This window comes from Nanorana parkeri, unplaced genomic scaffold, assembly GCF_000935625.1.
Source record: "Nanorana parkeri isolate BGI_ZX_2015 unplaced genomic scaffold, ASM93562v1 scaffold974, whole genome shotgun sequence".
In the NCBI taxonomy this organism is placed as follows: domain Eukaryota; kingdom Metazoa; phylum Chordata; class Amphibia; order Anura; family Dicroglossidae; genus Nanorana; species Nanorana parkeri.
Genome location: NW_017307242.1, coordinates 60,988 through 84,996, shown reverse-complemented (window position 1 = coordinate 84,996; position 24,009 = coordinate 60,988). Strand labels below are relative to the sequence as shown.

Below are 24,009 nucleotides of genomic sequence, written 5' to 3'. Positions count from 1 at the left end.
TGGCCGGGAGGATTTTGACAAGTGGCTGGTGACACCAGCAAGTTGCAAAGCCGAAATCTTGCTGGAACAGGGAGAAGTGAGTATGAGTGCCGTTCACACTATCCAGTGTGTCTAGCTCAGGTTCTGTGCCATGAACGCACTGGATCGCATCCACAAAACCTCCCCACGTTCTGGGGCAGGAGAGGGCGTGGGGGTGCCATTCAGATTCATAGCACTGCAGACACGCCTCCCGCCCACAGTGCGATTACCACACACCGGAACAATCGTGGTACAGCAATGCCCCGCTTTCCAGTGCGGTGCAATCACAAAAAATAGCGCATGCGCTATTTATAGACCAGAGACAAATTACATTACAGTATTACAGTCCCTTTTATAAATCCATGCTTCCACACTTTCCAAATTACGTGTGCCACATTTAATATTTCTATCAACAAGATTCATTATTAGAGATCAGAGGAAAAAAGCATTAAAAGAGAAAAGGAAGAGACAACATAGAAAAAAGTAAGATAGTGTGAAAAAATAAACCAACCCATTTAACTACTAGAATCCAATCTAAGGGCCGGTTCACACCATAAACAGTGCGTTCCAGAGTGGTCAGCCTCTGAAACGCACTGTATCGCATTCCGGTGTTCTATCAAAGTTTGTGACTACGTTGGAATGTGTGACCGGTCATGTGGTATAATTATATATACCTGTCACACACCTGTCTCCTTGTGGCCTTTCAGACATGATGTGGGGGCTTATTATAACATGTTATTAGAAAATATGGGGTGGGAAATTGGTACTTGGGTGAAATACTTTATCGAATGTGGTGCTTGGTGCACTATAAATTGTTGTACAATGGCTTATTACATATATATTAAAAAATAAAAATAAAACGGAAACACTTGCGACACGGATGGGAGAACAGCAATGATGCAGCAAAAGAACCTGCTGCTGAAAAAAAAAAAAGTCAAAATAATAAAAGAAAGAAACAGAAAGAAAGAAACAGTCTTTATTTAACTCCAGCAACACACTACATAAGCAGCCTTATATAGTGTGGGGTTGGGACTTGGCTGTGAGCCATGATTGGGCAAAGTCATCATTACTTTGCCCAATCATGGCTCTTCAGTGCACAATGCCGTGATTGGGCAAAGTCGTGCACCTGACCTGTGGTCAGGTGCATTGCTTTACCCAATCAGGGCTCTCCAATGCACACAATGCATTGTAGGGAGCTCAGCGGGCAAACAGCCTGCGATGAACGCCCTGACAGTTCGTGTGATCGCCGAACACACGAACTAGCGATGTTTGAGTCGAACTGTTGCTCGAGATTGAGCGCATCCCTAATCCCAAATGCCGTTCGGATCTAGGAGCCTCAGCTTTAGTATTATATGTATATATATTGCTCCCATGTTGCCGTCACGAAAATTTGTGTTAAGACCCATTCGGATGCATTAAACCAAAAAACATCTGATTGGCCAGAAACGTCACATGTCTGATTCAGTTTCGTCTTTGAACTAAATGCGGATGGGATCCTAAATTCCGAAACATAAATTCAGATTCGGACACATTCGGGTGCATTGGGATTCGGAAATTCGGATGTGTCCGAATTTCGAAAAATTCGTACGAATTTTGATTCAGAGCGAAACCCACATGGCTAGTGGTCATTCTGTCACATGTATTTCTGATAAAGACTATGGGAGGTGGCCATTGCCACACACGTTATGTATGCATGTGCCACTGTTGTTATCATCAGGAAACCCACCCTATAAAATTCCATTCAGCCATCGATGGCATGCATGCAGACAGGAAGTGGCTGCAAATAAGTTGCAGGTTATCAGCAGCACAGAGATGCAACAAAGAATGAAAAAAAGGTGAACGCAGTCATTTATTATGTAATGGTAATCGTTTATGATGCACTTGTCTTGAGGAAAGTAAAGTTTATTCAGATATCATTTACATCTACTTTAAGTTAAATAATCGATAGGATAAAAGATGAAGAGATTAACAAACATGTTTATGTTTCAGGCTATGGATGGACATGCGGTGCTGGAACACAACATCGCTTCATTGTTACCTAAGAGGTTAAGGCTGAAATACTTCTTTCCATATGGTGGGGAGAATATTCTGTTCACTGACTCTGTGAGTATATTGCTCACTTCTGTTACTTGTATTCTGCGTCTGTAATTCAGTTTTTTCTTTTACCAATTTACTAATCCCGGGACTTTTATTGATAAGTAAAAAACATATGATAGTCTCTGTAGCAACAAAACTGTTGCAGTACTTCCGGATATCAGCATCCTTCAAGACGTTCTGGGAATTTATCAGTAAAAGATTGCAATGAAGAGGTTAAAAAGGAACTCAAGCTATTAACCAAATGAACACTTACATTGGGGCTACCCCCACGCTGCAAGGGTTAACTGCTCGCTTTTGTCTAGGGGCCAGAATATGAAGGATATACTCACCTGATCCTCGGTCCTGCAGCAGTCAGCAATCACCTCTCGCTCCCTCCACTGTCGCTGTGGTATGTCCCTCAGCATCCTCATGTTTAATACAGGTGAATGGACCTGCATTAGACCTGATTACGTCAGATGGACTTATACCGCTGGAGCCTGGGGGAAAAAAGACTGCGGAGAGCGGTCTAGAAGCCAGGTGGGATCGAGGATCAGGTGAGTATATCATCTTTAATCCAGCCCATAGACCAGAACAAGCAGTTATCCCTTGCAGTGTGGGGTTAGCCCCACCTCAAGGGTTAATTTTGTTAATTCCTGAAGTTCCTCCTTAAATAATTATGCTTTGTGGATTTTTTATGACGGTACAGAATAGAGGTTTGTTTTTTATTGGCTCTTGGCCATTGTAAATAAGCAGATCTGCCAATTGACCTATTAGCGTAACGAGAAACCATACGAAATGGACATTTGAATCTGAAATCTGAATCTGAAACTCCACTTGTAGGATGCTACCTTACCTCTCAGGGACAGGTGTATGTGCTGTTACTTTCTTGTATTCTCTCCATGTGATGGTAGAAATGGTAGTCCAGTGATGTATAAGCACTGCGATGGCTGACCTACCTCTTACCTGAACTCATGGGTTAATAAATGAGACTCTGTTGGAATTGCTGGACAAGGGTAAAACTGTCAATCAACAACAACTGTTGTTTTTTCATGTATTGCTGACATCTCTTTTTATCATATAATGATTTTAAAATGTTGCCAGCATTGGGCTCAAACAGGTGATAGGACAGCCTTCCATCCTGACACTTCTTCTGATCTGACAGGGGGAACATATAAGTAAATAATAATTAATCTCCAACAGGTAAAACTGCATCATTTTAAGAATTCAATAGTAGAGAATCAGATTTTTTTAAATGGCTTGTTAACTGTTTCTTTTTATATACTGACATGCTTGTTAGCATGCATCCTGTGAAACGGTGCCAAGTGTGTTCTGTCTTAAATATTGTTTAATGCAAAACACATTTCTCCTGAGATCCAGTCTGTGTGGACAGTAGGGCAACTTGCTGACTCAACAAAATTCACAGGCAGTGTCAACTCACCAAGAAGAAGACTCAGAAGTGAAATCCACAGTAGTTTATTCCAGCTTCGTATTACAAGGAACGTATTTTCTGGGTATTTCCTGTAGATTAAAAGACATTTTGATCAGACTCCTCCTGACTCTCTAAAAGCCCTACTTATTAGGCAATAGTGAAGCCAAAACTAACAGGAGAGCATGGGGAGACCAGGAGTGTCTTACAATGGATGTAACTAACACAAAAAAGAGGGGTTAGAGTTAATATATATAAATCTATTGTATTAAAAAAAATTAAATGCAATAAAATAATAAAACAAACAGGCTGCCATGGCAGCATTGGGTCAGCCTTGGCCATTTGTATGGATCAGTACATTCACAACCACCATTTCTGATTTGCTGTTCCATCAGGGATTGGGTAACCAGACATGTGCATATTTACAAAATAATAGCAATTTATTTGTGCATAGTTGCATTTGTTGAAGAACCTTGAAAATCTGTGACTGACAAATCAGTTTTGCATGTACCAATCATTACACCTCATTTAAACAAAAAAACTAAACCAAGATAAAGTGGCAGCCAAAGTCCCAACATTTTTGTTATCAGTGCTGCTTAGATTAAAGTTAGCACCTGATTGGTGGCCACCCTGTGTCTCCTCATAGAAAATGAGCCCCATTAGCTTTAAGACTTAACTTCTCCATGGTCACTAGCGTATATTTATTTTACTTTGGAAGAGTAAATGGCTACATCCTGTGTTTTGTTAATCAGTAATTCCCCGGTACATTGTCTCCAACTGGATTAATAACCGTGGTCATGACACCAAAGGATTATGGTTATTAAAGCAGTTCCTTTTAAATAAATAAACAAAGCCAGTTTATGGGATTTTCTGTTTTTTCAGGACTTTTTAGGTGGATTTAATTTGGAAAAACATCCTGTCATACGGTGCCAGGGAATAACACGCGTGGCGGCTGTAGCTCAGAGATTAAATGTTTTTTTTTCATTAGCGTTGTACATCAATAATGTGCTTGTTTTGTCAATGTTCCTTCTTTAGGCACTTAGTGTAATATTATTAAACAGCAATAAATAAATATATTCTGGTAAGCCCCACTAGCTTCTAAAACTCGAGCTTTGTTTAACTCTTTCGTGACCAGGGGTCATTGATGCATTGATTCATAAACCGGATTTAACAGAATCAGTATGCAGCAATTAACAATAACTTTATAACGCATTTTCTTTCCTAAATAATGTTTACTTTTTTATTAGGCGTATATAAGGCTTTTGGAACCCTGCTTGAACATATACCCTGATTTTTCTTTTACAGTGGAAGTAAAGGTGTAAAAAAATAAAAAAATAAAATAAAAAAGGAGCTTTTAGGTATTACGGTAGCTGCACAGCATATTAGCACTTTATGGCAAACCTACCTGCCAAACCGATCCCCTCAGGCGCTGCGCTCCTTCCTCACTGGCAATTCCATCTCCTCCCCGGTCTTCTATTGTGTTTCAAATGTTCGGCCTCTTGATTGTCTGGGCCCCAATGATGTAATTCCCGCACATGCACACAGGAGCTAATTCATCTCAGCATGCCAGGTCTCTGCGCTGAGCTGCGCATGTGCAACTCAGCGTACAGACAAAAAAAAGAAATGGTGGAAAGAAGCGTTTATGGCAGAAGATGCTTAAGGTGCCCATACACCTTACGATTATCGCACGATTTTCGTCTGCGAGCGCGTTCTCCTACGATAACCGCACAGTTGATGGAAAGTGCACAACTGCGATAACTGTTCGACTTTTGTCTTTACAGCAGGCTAGAAAATGTTTATCGAATTGTGCAAAATTCTATGGATTAGTGTAACACCAGAGCTGCTCTCCTCCGTTATGCATGCTAGTTGCCTGGCTGTCTGAGGCTTGAGTACCTTTTTAGTCACTAACTTGATCCGATCAGTAGTGTCAGAGTGAAGTCAGAACTTCTGACCTGCGTGTTCGTCCTGGGTCAGGTACTGAAGCCACTTGACAGCCAAGAGATTAGTATTTTCCAAAGGAGAGGTGGACTGTATTCTTATAACAGTGCAGATGGCTTAGCTGCGGCACCGCAGTGTGTACTAATTCTAATACATATGTACTTTATTTCTACTCTCAGGGCTTAGGATGGGCTCACTGATGGCTGCATGAATTGGACCCCATTCTGCGATGGAAAGGTGGCCAGCTCTGGCCTGGTTCCTGTTATTTAGCCACATAGCTGATTGGTTGAGTGCCGTTCAATCGCGAGAGTTCACAGCGCAGGATATTGTGTATCTCTACCCATCAAGTAAGACATCCGTCCGGATCTGTTCTTTGAACTATGGAAGTACACTGGTAGTCCTGGAGAGGACACTTTGTAAAGGGATTGGTTAGGAAGAGAAGGCACTGCCCTTGTTATTTTCTTTTTAAAGGTTTTCGGGTGTTTTAAAGGGTTTTTCTAAATTTTTGGCAACATTTGTTTTATATTCAATCAGAAGAACCAGTCATCAAATATCTGTACAATCTTACTGGTGTGGTTTTGTGCTGCTCTAAGTCAAGATTAATACCAGGTGAATGTGAGCTTTAAAAAGCGTTCATCCTTTCTGTGGAATTTGCTAATATCAGTCTCTGGAAGCTCAGTAGAGTTGCCTCTCCACCCCTTGCTTGTGCTCTTTTTGGTCTAGGGGCCAGAATGCAAAAGATATACTCACCCGATCCTCGGTCCTGTGGCAGTGACCTCTCACTCCCTCCGCTCCAGGTGTGGTTTGTCCCTCAGCGTCCTCATATCTATTGGACCTGCATTAGATGTGATGACATCACAGGTCCCTAGACCGGTGGAGACCAGGGGAGAAGAGGTTGCGGGGAACGCTATAGCAGCCAGGTGGGAACGAAGGTCAGGTGAGTATATCTTCTTTATTTGCGCCCCTAGACCAAAAACGAGCAGTTAACCCTTGCAGTGAGGTGGTAGCTTCACTGCAAGGGTTCATTTTTCTAAAACCTGGAGCTGTTCTTTAAAGGAGAACTATGGGGTCAGTGCTTTTCCCCATAGTTCTCCTATACTGAGACGCCGCAGCTGAAACGGATCCCGACAATTATGTCTGGATCCGCCCAGCTGTGTGAGTGACAGCTGGCTCTGCCTATCTAGAGGCAGAGCCTGCTGTACCCGCCCCCCTCCCCCGTTCGTTCCGCCAGTCAGCGTTGGAGGATCGGACAGGGGAGGGGGGAATCCAGTCATTCCCCTGTCACGGCTCACCTGCGGGGAGATGATCGAGAAGTGAGCCAACGCCGGTATGTGTTCGCTCACTTCCCGTTCTACTGAGCCGACCTGTGACAGTTTCATTGTCACAGGTGGGCTCAGGTTATGAGGCTGAGTGCAAAGCACTCACCTCATAGTTCTCCTTTAAGGCCAGGTTCACACCTAGGCGATTGAGCTGTCGAGCTGTTTTTGTGCATTTGAAAACCACGCGATTTTCAATGCATAGAGATGTCTGTGGGACCAAAACCGCGCAACAACCATCCAAAAAAAAGCTCCTGCATGACAGGCAATTTCGCCACCCGCACGACACAATGCAAAGGTGTGAACAGCCTCTATTGGCTTCAATGCGAATCTGTGTTTTGCGCGATATCGCGTGGCTAAATCCGCACGATAAATACCTTAGGTGTGCACCAGCCCTCAATCTGACAATATTTTGCATAACAAGTGTAACTTTTATGAGATTTATTTAGAAAATTGTTTTTTTTTGGCAATTCTTTGTATGCTTTTCTGCAATAAGATTAAAAAAGTCACACTTGACACATCCGGGTTTTCTGACTGTTGAGGATTTGTTTTCGTAGCAACGCCGTACCCCGGAGGATTTAAATGTTTCACCTGCGAAAAGGCGAAGGACAATTATGAGTGCAATCGCTGGGCCCCAGATGTCTACTGCCCGAGAGGTAAGTGCTCTCATGCATGAAATCTTCTTCTCTAATCCTATAATGACGGACACACAGTGAATATTTTTGCCCTGGTGATAAAAGCACATTTGTTACACCCGGGAAATGTGTGACTTTAGAACACTGACTGTTTGTAACTTTGGATTGTCACGCCCAGCCCCTCCGCCCTGGACTTTCTAATCACTTTCACAGTTGAAGTTAACCTTTTCCTGACTCATCGTGGTGGGGGACAGATCGATCACCGCGATGAGTCAGGGGGGATATTTGGAATTTTTGAACATTGTAATGACACCTCCCTCTCTTAAACCGTTGCATATTACACCTTGCTTCAGCCTGGATGGAACTTATTTCATCATGACATGTCCCTTCTCAACTTTTTAAGTACCCAACACAAAGGAAACCAAGTTCCAGCAAAATGATAATGATTCAGTCATCAACCACACCGCCAGACCTGACCGGTATTGTCATTGTAACTCTTTAAAGCTGAACTCCAGACAGATATCCGAGACACAAATGCAGCTCTGTATTCATGAAAGCTGTAGTTTAATCTGCTTATGTGTTGCCTTCCCTGGTTCCTCCGTATCCCCCTCACCAACATGCTATTGAAATGTTTAAATGAAAACTTTCCATTTGTGTTACATATCTTATTTTTGGACCCAGTGATATCATCACTCGGTCCCTGTGCTACTCTATGCAATGGAGGACCCAGCGATATCATCACTAGGTCCCGTACTACTCTATGCAGTAGAGGACCCAGCAATAACATTGCTAGGTCCCTGTGCTACTCTATGCAGTGGAGGACCCAGTAATAACATCGCTAGGTCTCTGAACTTCTCTATGCAATGCAGGACCTAGTGATACCATCACTAGGTCCATGTGGTTCTTTATGCAATTCAGGACCCAGTGATATCATCACTGGATCCCTGAACCTCTCTATGCAATGCAGGACCCAGCGATATCATCACTAGGTCCCTGTGCTACTCTATGCAATGGAGGACCTAGTGATATCATCACTAGGTCCCTGTGCTTACTCTATGCAATGGAGGACCCAGTGATATCATCACTCGGTCCCTGTGCTACTCTATGCAATGGAGGACCCAGCGATATCATCACTAGGTCCCTGTGCTACTCTATGCAAAGGAGCACCCAGCGATATCATCACTCGGTCCCTGTGCTACTCTATGCAATGGAGGACCCAGCGATATCATCACTAGGTCCCTGTGCTACTCTATGCAATGGAGGACCCAGCGATATCATCACTAGGTCCCGTACTACTCTATGCAGTAGAGGACCCAGCAATAACATTGCTAGGTCCCTGTGCTACTCTATGCAGTGGAGGACCCAGTAATAACATCGCTAGGTCTCTGAACTTCTCTATGCAATGCAGGACCTAGTGATACCATCACTAGGTCCATGTGGTTCTTTATGCAATTCAGGACCCAGTGATATCATCACTGGATCCCTGAACCTCTCTATGCAATGCAGGACCCAGCGATATCATCACTAGGTCCCTGTGCTACTCTATGCAATGGAGGACCTAGTGATATCATCACTAGGTCCCTGTGCTACTCTATGCAATGGAGGACCTAGTGATATCATCACTAGGTGCCTGTGCTACTCTATGGCAAGCAGAAGCACAAAGACTTAGTGATGATATCACTGGGTCCTGCATTGCATAGAGTAGCACAGGGACCTGTGCAATGCAGGACCCAGCGATATCATCACTAGGCCCATGTGGTTCTTTATGCAATGCAGGACCCAGTGATATCATCACTAGGGCCCTGAACCTCTCTATGCAATGCAGAACCCAGTGATATTATCACTAGGTCCCTGTGCTACTCTATGCAGTGGAGGACCCAGTGATAACATCTCTAGGTCCCTGAACTTCTCTATGCAATGCAGGACCTAGTGATACCATCACTAGGTCCATGTGGTTCTTTATGCAATGCAGGACCCAGTGATATCATCACTAGGGTCCACAAACCTCTCTATGCAATGCAGGACCCAGCGATATCATCACTAGGCCCATATGGTTCTTTATGCAATGCAGGACCCAGTGATATCATCACTAGGGCCCTGAACCTCTCTATGCAATGCAGAACCCAGTGATATTATCACTAGGTCCCTGTGCTACTCTATGCAATGCAGGACCCAGTGATATCATCACTAAGTCTTTGTGCTTCTGGTTGCCTGAGAGATAGTATTGAGGCTCAAGCAACCAAAAACTACAGTTACCCCTGTGGGTGATGGATAACTGGGAGTTTACTGTAACTGGATTTGGTATTTGTCATACAGGAGCTTTTAGTTATACTTTAATCTTCCCTCATGGTTGAGGTCCTCTATGTCTTTTATCAGTTTAGTTTAGTTTTCTGCACTCTCTCCATTTCCTCAACATCTTTTTTTGTGAATTGGTGCCCAAAACTGAACTGCAAACTGTGACTGAACAGTGAAAGGAGAAGCAGCACAGTGATTAGTTCACCTTGTCACTCTGTTTTCTCCTCCTATTAGCATGCTTCTTGTCAGCACACAAACTGATTGGCACGTTATGGTGGTTTTACCTCCCACACCTCAGCCCTGCTGTACAGGGACGGCAAGAAGCTGATATCAGGTCAAATTCAGGTACTTACACTGCCGGCATTTAAAAGATACATTAAATGATTTAACAAGGCACCGTGGATGCCACTAGTGCAGTGTTGATCACTGCTAGAGCAGGAAGTAGGTCGGGCAGCAGTGGCACATATTCTGAAGCATTGCTACCTCAAAGTTATCAGGGATGAGTGATCACAAGAGTAAGCTCATTTTTTTACAAACCTTTCAGCAGGTAAGCAGATCCTATGAATGCCTCCCCATGGTGTATTCAGCTGCTGGGCTGGAGTTGCCCTTTAAAGTCGGTTCACTCCGGTGACTGCACAGGAGACAAAACTGTCTGCAGATCTGTACCAGTGATAGAAGATGTGAAGGAGGCTGGCAGAATCTAATCAGCCATTAATCTGCGCAACACAATATTCTAATATCCACTTAACGTCTCCCATCAGATAAAAGCCGTTTCCATGACTCCAGATTCACTCCAGGGGCCGAGCAGATGAACTGCAAATAGGGATAGATACTGCTTTACAGTATCGGTTCCTTAAATATCTCCTGATTACACGTTTCCCTCCCCCGCTCACCCATCCATGTGAGTGACAAACAGATTCCGGCTACTTGATTTTATTCCCATGGAAAGAAGCCAGAATAGATTTTGTAGCCTTTTGCTCATGTACAGGTCCCCTAAAGGGTCATTTACAAATATTTCATTTTTGGTGGATGCTGGAGAGTTGAACTATCCAATAGATTCTTTGACCTCCAAGGGATTCCAATGGTGGTATCTATGATTTTGAGTTCCCAGGTCAAGGATAAAGGATAAGTGGACTTTAAAACAAAGTGCACTTATAGTTTAGGCCCCTTTAAGGTGACGTCACTGCTTCCTCCCTCCTCACAAATGAATACTTACCAAGTGCTGATGGGCCCGGAACCCATTTACATGCTGTGGTGGATGTCTTCTTTTCATGGCCGTGCCTGTACAGTAGATCTCCATTGACTTCTATGGGGCTCATTTACCTACCAGCTGGGAGAACGGTCCCATAAAAGTCAATGGGGATGTATTGAGCAGGCACGGCCTGAAGAGGACATCTGCCACAGGACGGATCAACGGAGGCCGGGCCCCAGGACGAATCAACGGAGGCCGGGCCCCATCCAAACTAGGAAAGTATTCATCTGTGCAGATGGAGCGGTGACATTACCTTAAAGAGGGGCTCCAGGAATTAACCCATTGGGTTATACCGCCACACTGCAGCCGGGAAGGAATCGATTGAAGGCGCCAAGCTGAAAATTGTCGCCCCAACAGTGACTGCAGCCAATCAGATGCAGTCAGAGTTTGGGAATTCTGACAGCTGCACTGTCAGAATACAATAGCCCATCATGGATGGGGGAAATCGAGGCTGAACAAGACTCCTTCGATTGCTCCTTCCCGGATGCAGTGCGGATCTGTGCCGTCAACATATAGCAGTAGCTGGCTATATGTTGACTTTGGGTCACAGGAGTACATTGGTGAATATTTTAATAAATGTATTCCTGTCACCCAAAAGAGAAGTAAAGCTGAAAAAAACTGAGACCACCAAACTGCAGCTTATATCAAATAAAATGTGGGGGGCAATGTGCAGATGCAGGGGTGTATATACAACAAATTGCCCCCCTGGCATTCTGCCCAGCTCCTGGCAACCATTGACATCACTGGTTGCCAGGAGCTGGGTGGGAAGCTGGCCAGAGTATCCCAGGTTGCTAAGAGCTGGGCGGGGAGATGTGCAAGAGCCATACACAACACCCCGCCGAGCTCCTGGTATGCTCTGGCTGGTGTCCCCACTCGCATACACATCTCCCCGCCTGCTCTGGTTGCTAAGAGCCAGGCAGAGAGATGTGTATGGCCCTTACAGACCTCCCTGCCTGGCTTTTAGCAACCTGGGACACTCTGGCTGGCGTCCCACTCAGCTCCTGGCAATCAGTGACATCACTAGTTGCCAGGAGCTGGGCGGGAAGCTGGCCAGAGTATCCCAGGTTGCTAAGAGCTGGGCGGGGAGATGTGTGGGGGCCATACACAACACCCCGCCAATCTCCTGGTACACTCTGGCTGGCGTCCCCACTCGCATACACATCTCCCCGCCTGCTCTGGTTGCTAAGATGTATGGCCCTTACAGATCTCCCTGCCTGGCATTTAGCAACTGGAACACTCTGGCTGGCATCCCACTCAGCTCCTGGCAACCTGTGATATCACTGGTTGCCAGTAGCTGGGCGGGACACTGACCAGAGCACCCCTGGTTGCTAAGAGCGGAGCAGGGAGATGTGTATAGGAAGGGGATGGGGAGACACAAAAAGTCAGCTGTCCATGTGGGTTTGCATACTTCCGCTGACCTACGCCCCTACCTTTAAGTGGCGCCCAGGGCATGTGCCATTCATGCCATACTCTGACTCTGGATATGCCACTGTGCAGATGAATAAGCACATCATCCTTCCAAAGAAGTATACGTTTCTGACCATCAATACGATAACCATTGATTCATTTGTAGATGGCGGTCATGTCTCCTTATACGCATCATGTGACACTGGGCTGCAGAAGTCTTTGCTTGCACACGTTTACAGCTATGTGATGGGTAACAAGATATAGTTTAAAAGGCTCAGGTCGGGAAAGAGGACAGATTTTAGTAAAAGTTCAAGAATATTTCTCTCCGTTCCCCGAGGTGTAGAAAACCGCCACCGCTCCATCTCCAACTTTCACTGTAAATCTTGTAAAGAGGATGCTGGGAAAGTACAAACTATGTGCCCTGTCAGAGCGTGGAAATGATAACTTTTGTTTTGGTTTGGTCTGTTTTATGCTAAGACTAAAATATAGCCTGCAGGTAATGGTGAGGATTTAAATAGCTTTGCGTTTTTCCAATCCCCGATGATCTTATCGCAGCTTTGGTGATTTACGCTTTTCTCTGGTAGCCAGGAATCCTCTGACCCGACCTTCACTTAATGAACTTGTCTACAATGATGGGACCATAATTCAAATCTGGCTGCTGCCTTCTTGTCCTCTATAAGAGGGACGGAAGTTTCATAGGTAACCTGCTCTGTTTGTCTTCAACCAGTTTTATGATTGACGTATACAATTTGCTACACAAGACAGTTTGTAAATGATGTACATAGAGCTAAAAAACGAAAACTTTTTTGTAAAGCTGAAGTTTAATCTTTCCCTGATTCATCCTTTCCCTACTTATCAACATGCTAATTACATTTTAGATTGTAAGCTCTCATGGGCAGGGCCCTCCTTATCATTTTGTCTTGACTTGTATTGTAACTGTAATGTCCTCCTTATATTGTAAAGTGCTGTGCAAACTGTTGGTGCTACATAAATCCTGTATAATGATAATAATAATAATAATAAAAATTAAAACCCTTCTGCTTTTATTACATACCTTATTTTAGAGCCAGGTCTCTGTGATTTTCTATGCAGTGCAGGCAGACCATAGCTGGTGGAAGGGGCCGGCAGGGTGCTGTACATAGCTTCTTGAAAACAGAAACAAGGAATGGCCACATGTGGTGTGGAACGTTTTTGATTCAAAGAACTGAAATTGAATGAATGAAAGGGACAGAACAGTCAGGTTGGGGAGGAAATATTTAGATGATGCTGGGTGTCCTCCAGCTAGGAAATGAGTCGGGCTCTGTACTCATCATATGAGGATGCAAGCAGTCAGCTGTCGCTTGATAGGGGTTGTGTAAATATCAAAATGCTTTGATGGATGAGTGTCAATCTATAGCAGTGGGCATTACTAGGCAGACTGACTTACAGTAGGTAATACCCACATGTGATACTTAAGCTGACCGAATTAATTCCTCTTGTTCAGCCCCAAAGGGGATTTTTGGGAAATTTCTTACGCATTTGAAATGTGGTGAATATGGCAAAGCAAACTGCAAGACGAGTAAGCAAAATAACCAGCTTTGTGAATAGGATTTGCTGCCTGTCTTGTTCCTTAATGCACAACTCCATGCAATTTATAACACAGCACAACTCCATGCATATGAAGGTCAATGTTGTTAAATGAAATGCAATATTTCAATATGTTAGCTATAACAGCTCCCACTCTTCTGGGAAGACTTTCCATGAGATTTTGGAATGGGTCTGTGGCAATTTGTGACCATTCACAAAGTACATTTGGGAGGTCGGGTGCTAATGTTTGTTTGAGAAGATCTGGCTTGCAATCAGCGTTCCAATTCATCCCAATGGTAGGGTTGAGGTCAGGGCTCTGTGTAGGCCACTTGGGTTCATCCACACCAAGCACATCAAACCTAGTTATTGTGGAGCTGGGGTTGTGTAAAGGGCCACAGTCATGCTGGAAAATAGAAGGGCCTTCTCAAAACTGGTACCAAAAGGTAGGAAACCCACAATGATCTAAAATGTCCTTGTATTCTCACCCTTCACTGGAAACACCTAAACTCAATAATTTGGAGGGGAGTACACATTCTTTTGGCCATGTAGTAGGTGTGATGGTCAGGTGTCTACAAACCTCTGTCAATATTGTGTAAATGTTGGTGAGCTACCATTATATGGGTGGTGGGCATTGCTCTTTTTTTGCCTAACTAGTCATAAATATATGGTAACCCTGACACTATTTAAATATATAGAGTTGTTTTTATAAACATTACAGTATTTCCCTCTCTACATTTATGTACAGGTAGCCTCTCGTTCTTCTTTTCCAAAAATGAAAGTTTAGCAAGGAATAGTTGGCTGCAGTAGATAAATCACGCGATATATGTCATAACCCATCTTCAGGTATACAGCGCCCCTTGACTGACTTTACATGCAAAGGGTTCAATTGTATAAATTTGGCCCACATTTTACATTTCTACATCCTGGAGAGCTGTGGGGTTGCAGAAGTAGCTATATTACTCTTGATAATTGGAATTTAAAGACTTTTCCTATAGAGAAATGTCGTTAGAGGTAATCTCCTCATCTCCTGGATGGTTGACATGGCCTGTGATTTATGCACTGCCTGCTGCATATCAATCGTCGCCTCACCTGGCGTCTGCAGCTAGAGAGAAGGAAAGTTTTCTTTACTCCCAGGTGGAAAGAGGCCCTTTCCTTTGTCAGGGTGTATTTACCAAACATCAGTGTCCTCTGCCCATGATGTAGTGCCGCACTCAGCAATTAATCAGCGTACAATAGCCGTCCCTTCACAGGGGATTATAGATGTAGCTTATGATGTTGCTCAGATGTTTCCCTGTAGATAAGTTTGACAGCACATTAGAAAACCCAGAAGAGGTGGGTGGGAAAAGCAGGACAGGGAGGATGCATATCAATTCATCCTGGGGATACCTACCTGCTGATTGGCTGTGGCTTTTAATTCTTACGTTCATTATGGGTGTCAATCTGACTTGTTCAGTAAACCCCCTATGAATGCACTTGAACCTGTGAAAACACAGCCCAGGTGTTCTTTTGCTTTAATTTTCAGAGGCGTAAATGGTATAAGACAGAATGATGTGACAAGAGATTGCAATGCTGCTGAGTTGGAGCATATAGTTACATATAGTCTTACAACATAGTTACATTCTTTCCTGAACCCATGCTGATTGTCATTAACTATCCCGTTTTCCTGAACAAATTCTACCAGATAATCCTTTATTATGCCCTCTAGCATTTTATTAAAGTTCTGGTTAAAGTCTGGTTAAAAGTGCATTGAATAGACCAGCCTTTCTTAACCAGGGTGCCTCAAAATTCTTGCACAGCGTTATGCCTTTCCATGGTGCAGGTAGGCTTCTGATGTGATGGTGTCTCCTTATGTTAAAGGGGGGGGGGGCTCTGATGTTAAGGGGTGTTTCTGATGTGAACAGGGCTCCATATATGAAAAAAGGGGGCTCTGATGTGAATGAGGGTTCCTAGCGTGAGAGGGGATATTCTAATGTTAAAGGAGAGGGCCCCTGATGTAAAGGGGGACTTAAATGTGAATGGTCTCTAATGTGAAGGGGGCTCCTGATTTGAAAGGGGGACTCTAATGTGATGGGGGCTCCTGATTTGAAAGGGGGTCTCTAATGTGAAGGGGGCTCCTGATTTGAAAGGGGGTCTCTAATGTGAATGGGGCTCCTGATTTGAAAGGGGGTCTCTAATGTGAATGGGGCTCCTGATTTGAAAGGGGGTCTCTAATGTGAATGGGGCTCCTGATTTGAAAGGGGTTCTCTAATGTGAAGGGGGCTCCTTATTTGAAAGAGAGACTCTGATGTGAAGGGGAAATATTAAGGGTTTTTGCGTGCCCCCCTTAAAATCCATACCAGACCCCTATCTAGGATTAGGGTCTTGTCTGAGTTTTGAAGGGGCCACACATAATTTTTTTACATTTAGACTGGGGTGACTCAAGATTTTGCTTACATTTAAAGGGTGAAACACTGGAACAGACTATCTAGCTCTAGCACAATGCAAGGTTTCTGCATACTGTTCATTGATGGATTTTACTTGTTGCTTTGATTGCCCTAAACTTTCTATTCTCATAGTTCACCTCCTGCAACCTGTAACATGGTTTAACCTAAGAACTGCAAATCCATTTCTGATATGGTATGTCAAAGCTCCAAATCTGATAATGAATTGCCAGGTGTTTACAAACCCCTATAATACTTATCATGACATCATGTGGTTTAGGATTACAGAAAGATAGTGTTGGGTTAATTGGGCCTGTCTGCAGGCAATTCAATAATGGCAGAAAATGATCCCCTAGATCAGGGGTGGCAAACTCAAATTCATCGGAGGCTGCATCAGCAGTATGGTTACCCTCAAAGGGCCGGTTGTATAGGACTATGCATCTACTCTCTATTATCATAAATAGTTGCCTCTGCATTCAGTTGCTACTGGTTTTAATAATAATTTAAGTAATAACTAGCCTTGAAAACAGAAGCCTAGGAAGAATAACAGCAAGCAGATATTCAAATGTACAATTTATTAAAACTGTGGGTGGATCTCCTGTGTTATCAGTACTTTGCTTTTTTTTTTACCATAAACTTTAAAATAGCAGCACACAGTTTATTAAGAAGAGGCACAGAACGCAGCACGCTGGATGGGGGAAAAATCGCGAATCGCGCAGATGGGGCAGCGGGACTGGTTTTCATTTTTTATTTACTTTGTAAAAAATTTTCATTTGTTTTATTATTTTTACATTTTTATTTAGTTACATTTTTAACTATTTATTACTTTTTTTTAACTATTCTTTTTTAAACTATTTCTTTTTAAACTTTTCTTTTTTAAACTATTTTTTACAAGGTCCGGCGGGCCGGATTCGGCCCGCGGGCCTTGTGTTTGCCACCCCTGCCCTAGATGATAAGCAAAACAAATGGCTGAGTATGGATTGCTGAACGAGGAATCGCATAATCAGGAAGTACAGATTGGCCAATCTTTTGGCACCCATAAATACATTGTAATGTAAATACTTGTACTATATTTCAGCTGTGTATTTAGCTGTTTGCCTGGTGTTTCACATTAGGTTCTGATATCCCTTCCTTTAATATGCAGAGGGTCTCATCCTAAATCAGCAGACATGACATCTTTCTAGGAACCTATATTCTGCTGTGTGGCAGCATTTGGGTCCATTTTATCGATTATAGTCGATTATGTCGATTAGTTGTTGCAGCCCTATATGCATGACAATCATATCTGTACTGACACTGTAAGGGGTAAATTGAGCCTAAAGGCTTTTTATCTGGCAGCACATTGTGGGGCTTCTGTCCCACTTAAATTAATGTCGTTGTATGTAAACTTGGAAACCATTCTATCCAGCTATGTCTAATCATACATGTGCTGGAACATGTCTCATTCATTTCTGTTTCATTGATTATGGTCACCACCAGGATGGATAAAAAGGGTGAATCCACGCAGTGGGGACAAAAACAGCAATACAAATTTTACAGGGGTACTAACCCTTCCCTGCCCTATTCAAAACTAAAAATAACTTAATATGGAGTTGGCCCCACCTTTTGCAACTCTAATAGCCTTCCCTCACTGGGAAGACTTTCCACAAGACTTTGGAGTGTTTGTTGTAATTCTAGTTCATGCCAAAGGTATTTAATAGGGTTGAGTTCAAATTCTTCAGCACCAAACTCATCAAACCATGTCATTATGGAGCTGGATTTGTGTACAGAGGCACAGTCATGCTGGAACAGAAAGGGACCTTCCCCAAATTGTTTCCCCCAAAGGTTGGAAGTGCACAGTTGTCTAAAATGTCTTTGTATGTTGCAGCACTAACAGTACCCTTCACCTGAAATCAGTCATTTGGAGGGTGTGCACATACATTTGGCCGAATTGTGGTAGGTGTGATGGTCAGTTGTCCATAGACGTTTGGTAATTTAGTGTCATTGTTAGGTGAAGGAGGAAATCTATAACAAACCAAGAGCGCCTCACTCCTTCACTGTTTTCTTTGGTGTTCCTCTTGTTCTGGATCGCCGTGTTATGGAACTGTACATGCTATCCACTGGTACATATTCATTAGTGCAACATGGGCCCACTGCAGTGTACCACTTATGTCACCCAGCAACCGAACTGAATGTGGCCCACTGTGCTGAAACCATACCAGAGCAAAATTGTAGGTTGCCTGTTCGCAGTTCTTTGGGAATTTATATCCAGATCTGTTGGTCTAAATACAACTTGAACATGACCTCCGGTATCTGCTCCTGGTTACAACGTGATACAATACGATATATGCTTCTGTTGGTGGAATTCTGAGTATTGTCCTCTGCCTGCTAACTTCCTTGATCTTCTTGATGATTCTTGTACTATTATTCCTGTATCTGGCTCTGACCATGCTTTGTGATTTGGCACCTGATGGCTGCAGTCAGGGTTTTGCCATGCAGCCACATTCCAAGCCTCTTTGGGAGGGTGAAGGCCATGCACTCCTTAAACTCCGATACTGGTGACATAGAATTTGTTGCTTTATTTTCAGTAAAATTATTTGTGCTTCACTATATAAAAAAAGCCCAATTGTTACCTGAATTTGCACATATAATTTTCAAATTAAAAGCCACATGGCCATCTGACCCAGTTCTGTGTACCTGAAGGTGGACCGATCAATCAGCCCCTATCCCATGGTTCTCCATGAGGAAGATCATTCAGTGAACACTTACTTTGTTTAATTATTTACATCATACGTTTCATTTCAGAGAACCTGTTCATCTCTGTCTTGCTTATCACTTATCATGTTTTACCATTGCCAGAATCCTGACAATCTTGTTGTCCTTTCTTTACTCCATATCTGTTTCTGTGTGAGCGTTGCTTTTGTGTAGGTGGAGCGGAGATGAGAGATGGGTCAGACAGCTTGTAATAACTGAACCTCTGCGGCGGTATGTTAGTTTGTAGAACGCTCCTGTTGTTTTGTTTCAGGGTGGGTTGAGATTGCAGAACGATAACGACATGGAGATTTGTTTGTGGAATTAGGCATTGAGTCCTCTGAGGGAGGTTTATTGGCTATGATAATAAAGCTCACAGGCTTATACATACTCATTGCTTACCATATAAAAATGATATGTGACAATAAAGAACTCCAGGGTAAGGGGAATGGCAAGCAAAAGAACCCAATTCCTAAAGGATCTATTGATAAATGTTTTCAAATCATTGAATTCAGTTAGAAAAATGTGTGAATTTTGGGTGAAAGTTGTGTGAATCTCACGTGGAAACATTTAAAAGTAGACTCCTAAATGTAACCAATGTACATTCTTGCCTCCTTTTGTTGCAAAGAGTGAGCAGCTAATATACGCACGATGTATAATATACTAATTACATGTATTTTATTTATGTACTCTACACAGCCTAATTTTTTATATTTGACAGACATTTTGTCATTTCTGTTGTTTTGTGTTCACTGAAAATAACTTTTTTGGGGGGGAAATATACTTTTATCAATGGCAATTTTTATAGAAAAAATGTTTGTGTTTATGCATTTTTAATTATTATACATTGTCAGCGCAGATGTTAATATTTGTATTTTTGATCTTGTCTTTTTACCAGATGCACGATATTGTCACTCTCAGCATATCATGGATGCCACGGGGGAAAGTTTGTCGGTGACAAAACGCTGCGTGTCGCTGGAGCATTGCCTGAACGCAGGATGCAGAGACAGCGGGAAGCATGGCCACAAGGTACTGATCCACATTCCTATAGTGATCGCTAATATGACACGGGCTTGTTGTCCTTGGAATAGACACTCCTGGTAATTCATCTTCATAGACTGAAAATATTTTTCCAGCTTGTTCAGTAACATACCTCTTTAAAAGCTGCAACTGTACAGTATCCTTACAGTGTATCTAAAGATAACGTTTTTGTTTTAGTTTTGGATACAGGAAGGAAAGAATGGTTAAAAATCCTTTTTTGCTGCCTGTGGCTGATTGGAGAAACTTGCCTTCACTTCCTCTCCCAAAAAACACAACAGGAAGCCTGTCATTATAAAGCTTTCTTCCTCTTTTCCTTAACATATGAGGGCCCCTGACACGTATCGGGCCACACACCCATCGAATATCTGTGAACATTCATTTAGTGCCAGTTATGGCAAAAACGAACATTCTAAATGTATTTTAGGTTTGATGAAATGTGCTTTAATACTGCATTATGGCCACAAGATGGAGCTGAGGAACATAGGACATTAGTATTTAGTGGCCATAATGCAGTATTACATCACAATACATTTGACCTGAAAAGAAAATATGGTAAGAAATTTTTTTTTGGGGGGGAAACCGGAGTGCCCGGAGTAAACCCACACAAGCACAGGGAGAACATGCAAACTCCATGCAGATAGTGTAAGGACTGTGACTTTAACGGGGGGGTCTCCAGTGCTGAAAGAAGTTCTAACCACGAAGCCACTGCTTTTAGAACAAAGTAGCAAATGAAAGAGAGGAAAATATGTAAAAGCAGCCTAGAGCTCCACCTGCTGGTTGAATACATATGTACAAAACCAACAGCTATTCTTATGATGGAAAAATAAATCAAATACATATCCCATCTTCTCTTTGTTCCTGCAGGTATGCACGTCATGCTGTGAAGGAAATATCTGTAACATGGCTCTGCCCAGGAACGAGACAGACGCCATCTTCTCCACGACATCCCCGCTCAATGGCTCGCAGAGACTTTCCACGCAAGGCTTTAGCCTCCTCCTGTGCCTTCTATACACTTCTTGGCTATTCCTGACATGAGACCGCCAAGGATGGCAGCAAGAATGGGCTAATACGTGTACCGTGTACATAGGATTTATTTATAATTGTGATGGACGCTGTATATTTTGTACATTGTTATTTTTATATGTCTTGTTCATTCTTTAGTCAGAACTATTTTATTATTAGTATGAGGAATTTTAATGGGGATCTTATGAGACGGGCAAAGCTCTTAGCTAACGTAATAGGTCCCTAGCATTTGCTACGGTGCAGATCCACATCTAAGAAAAAAAACGTTATGGGGAACTCCAGCAAACATAAAATGGTAAAATATCATCAAGTTGCTGCTCAGTAACTGCATTTGTAGTTTGCATCTGGACTTCTTCATTTGCATTGTGCTTACAGTGCTTTCTGCATCACATTGTCTTTTGTCTTTTCAGTTACAATTTGTCTCTTAGGGGTTCATTTGTAAAACTTCCAATCGGCATATAGCTGGGCGGATGCCGTTCGCACTGCACCAGCACCCCTAGGTGGCGCTAACGATCATAGGAATTTCCAATACTTGTCAGCGCCATCTAGGGGCGCTAGTTGGAACATTTTAAAAGGCATGTCTTATTAGATTGTTACACCCAGTTGTAAATGCAAGGGCCGTTCATGCTACTGCGTTTAAGTTGCATTAAATGCACCTCCATGGATGTATTATTCAGGCATGTTTAATGCACGTTAAAGTGTATGAAAACCCTAAAAATGAACTTCTATCTTTTGCCCTTTTGGCCTGTTAAATATGCTATTAAAGGCGTTTTGTTATATTCTACTCAGTAAGTGAAAATACCTGTTGATCCTGCCAGAAATCTTGTCAGCTGATAACTTTCTGTTATCAGTTGTCAGTTACAATGTTCCTATATAACTCTGTGGACTACAGAAGAGGACATGGGATGTGTTCTGTACTTGTTCTATACTTCCTGTCCTAGGGTGACAACACTGCTCCACCATAGATACAGTACAGTAAGTGAGTGTTATCACCCCAGGACAGGAAGTCTGTTACTGGCAGGATCACCAGGTGAAAATAAAGGCCTAAAAAAACTAATGCAGCGACCTCTTCTAAGGAGCTAAGAAGTTGTATTACATTTTTGTTCTCGGGTTTAAATACATTTTAAATGCATTGCGTGTACTGCACCTGTGTTAAAAAGGGAAATGACTTCTAAAATATCCTGTTACAAGAACGATTGTGTGTCATAAATTGAGTTCTCCTTTAAGATCCATTTGGACTTGATATATCAAAACCAGAGAAACAAAGCGTTAGAACACTGGCTGCCATATATTGAAAAAAGGTTATGACAGGCAAAATATCTATGTTTCAATGTGTAAGTAACTACTGTGTACATGCCTGAAATACTGATGTAGTAACTATTCTGCTCTTGAAATATTAATATGGAATGGAAGCTGTTGCATTAGTCCATTTATACGTTTTAGCCATTTACATAATGAGAAAACAATGGCAGGAACTTCAGCAAACAGGAAGTGTGTTGCCCATAGCAACCAGATTCCAGCTGTTACCTTTGTTGCTGCAGTGCTGCAGGTTTCTAACTGGTTGCCAGTAGCAACACAATTATTTCCTGGGCCCTGGTATGGGGTGAGCTGTTTGAGACATCGCGGTCTATTGGTTTTTGGCTGGCTCAATAACTGAAAAGCTGCAAATACAGAATGATACGTAATCTGACGCCATACATGTCTGCTATATATCAATCTTCTCGGTTGATTTACATATGAAAATCAATAGTTAATCAGTTTATGGCATGCCAGACTGCAACAAAGATCGGGCTTATTCACACGGGTGCAGAGGTCTGCATATCATAAAATCTCTGCACCAGGGTAACCACAGTGTTGTGTGCAGCCCGCCTGTACAAGTCAATGGCAGGCCGCAGCTCTGTGCCGGTAAATGCTGCTGCAGGCGTATACATCCATACAGGTTCGGATATACACTTTGGACGCAGACAGTTTACATTCAGGGGGTGTACATCCAAACCTGTACAGATGTGCATGATTGGAGCAGCATTTACCTGTGTACAGCATAGCCTGTCATCGCCTTGTTGTACAGACAGGCTGCATGCAACACCCATGCCTCCCGGACGCAGAGATCTGAGCATTTTTTTTATGGACCTCTGCGCCCATGTGAATGAGCCCTAAAATGAATACGTTGGCTACAAGTAATATTTATTCTGGCTTCACACAAAGTGGAACTTAATTCTCCTCTCCCCCTCATCAGCACTAACATCTTCATCCGGCCTTCTTCTGAGGTCAGGATCTTCAGCCATCTTATCTGGCAGGCGAAGGATAAAATAACCCTGGTGCGGATGCACACGGTACATCCCGACACCGAGGGGTGCTGAGAATCGTGCAATGCAGCATACAAATGCATCTTTTTTTATTGCTAACACACATGTGCCTAGTGGTGCGCTGGGTAGGTGTACCATTCAAATGAAATGTAGATTGTTGCATTAATGTGTGTTGCAGCGAGATGCTTGTTTTACTGCAATGCATATTAGTGAATGGGATTGTACGGGAGTGAATAAACCATGAATAATCTCCTGCGGAGCTGTAGTCTAAGTCCCCTATTCTGGCTACCCGGTTCTGAGTGGGTGGGTCTTTGGCTAGCCCCTCCCACACCTCAACAGCTAATGACAGAAGAACAGCTCACCTGCCAGCATATGAGGAGCTCTCCCCATACCAGGCGTCCATTTAGATGCCCCGAACCAATGGTAGCAAGAAACTGATGATCAGCCCTCTAGTAGAATCTTCCCATTGTCAATTAAGCACATAACCAACACCCATAACCTGTCGGCTTTATTGAACCACTCCTAAAAACACCCAGACACTGCTTACGTGTGTTGGACCT

At 42.9% G+C, this 24,009-nt stretch overlaps 1 protein-coding gene across 1 annotated transcript; it reads left to right on the top strand.

Moving 5' to 3' along the window:
• Positions 1-2,012: 2,012 nt before the first annotated feature.
• LYPD6 (LY6/PLAUR domain containing 6) lies at positions 2,013-21,280 on the top strand. The gene is made up of 5 exons (XM_018566778.1): positions 2,013-2,121; positions 5,638-5,805; positions 7,332-7,430; positions 19,978-20,108; positions 20,985-21,280. Exons 2-5 carry the CDS (start codon positions 5,688-5,690, stop codon positions 21,153-21,155), a joined length of 519 nt encoding a protein of 172 aa, XP_018422280.1. The 5' UTR covers positions 2,013-2,121; positions 5,638-5,687; the 3' UTR covers positions 21,156-21,280.
• Positions 21,281-24,009: the final 2,729 nt, after the last annotated feature.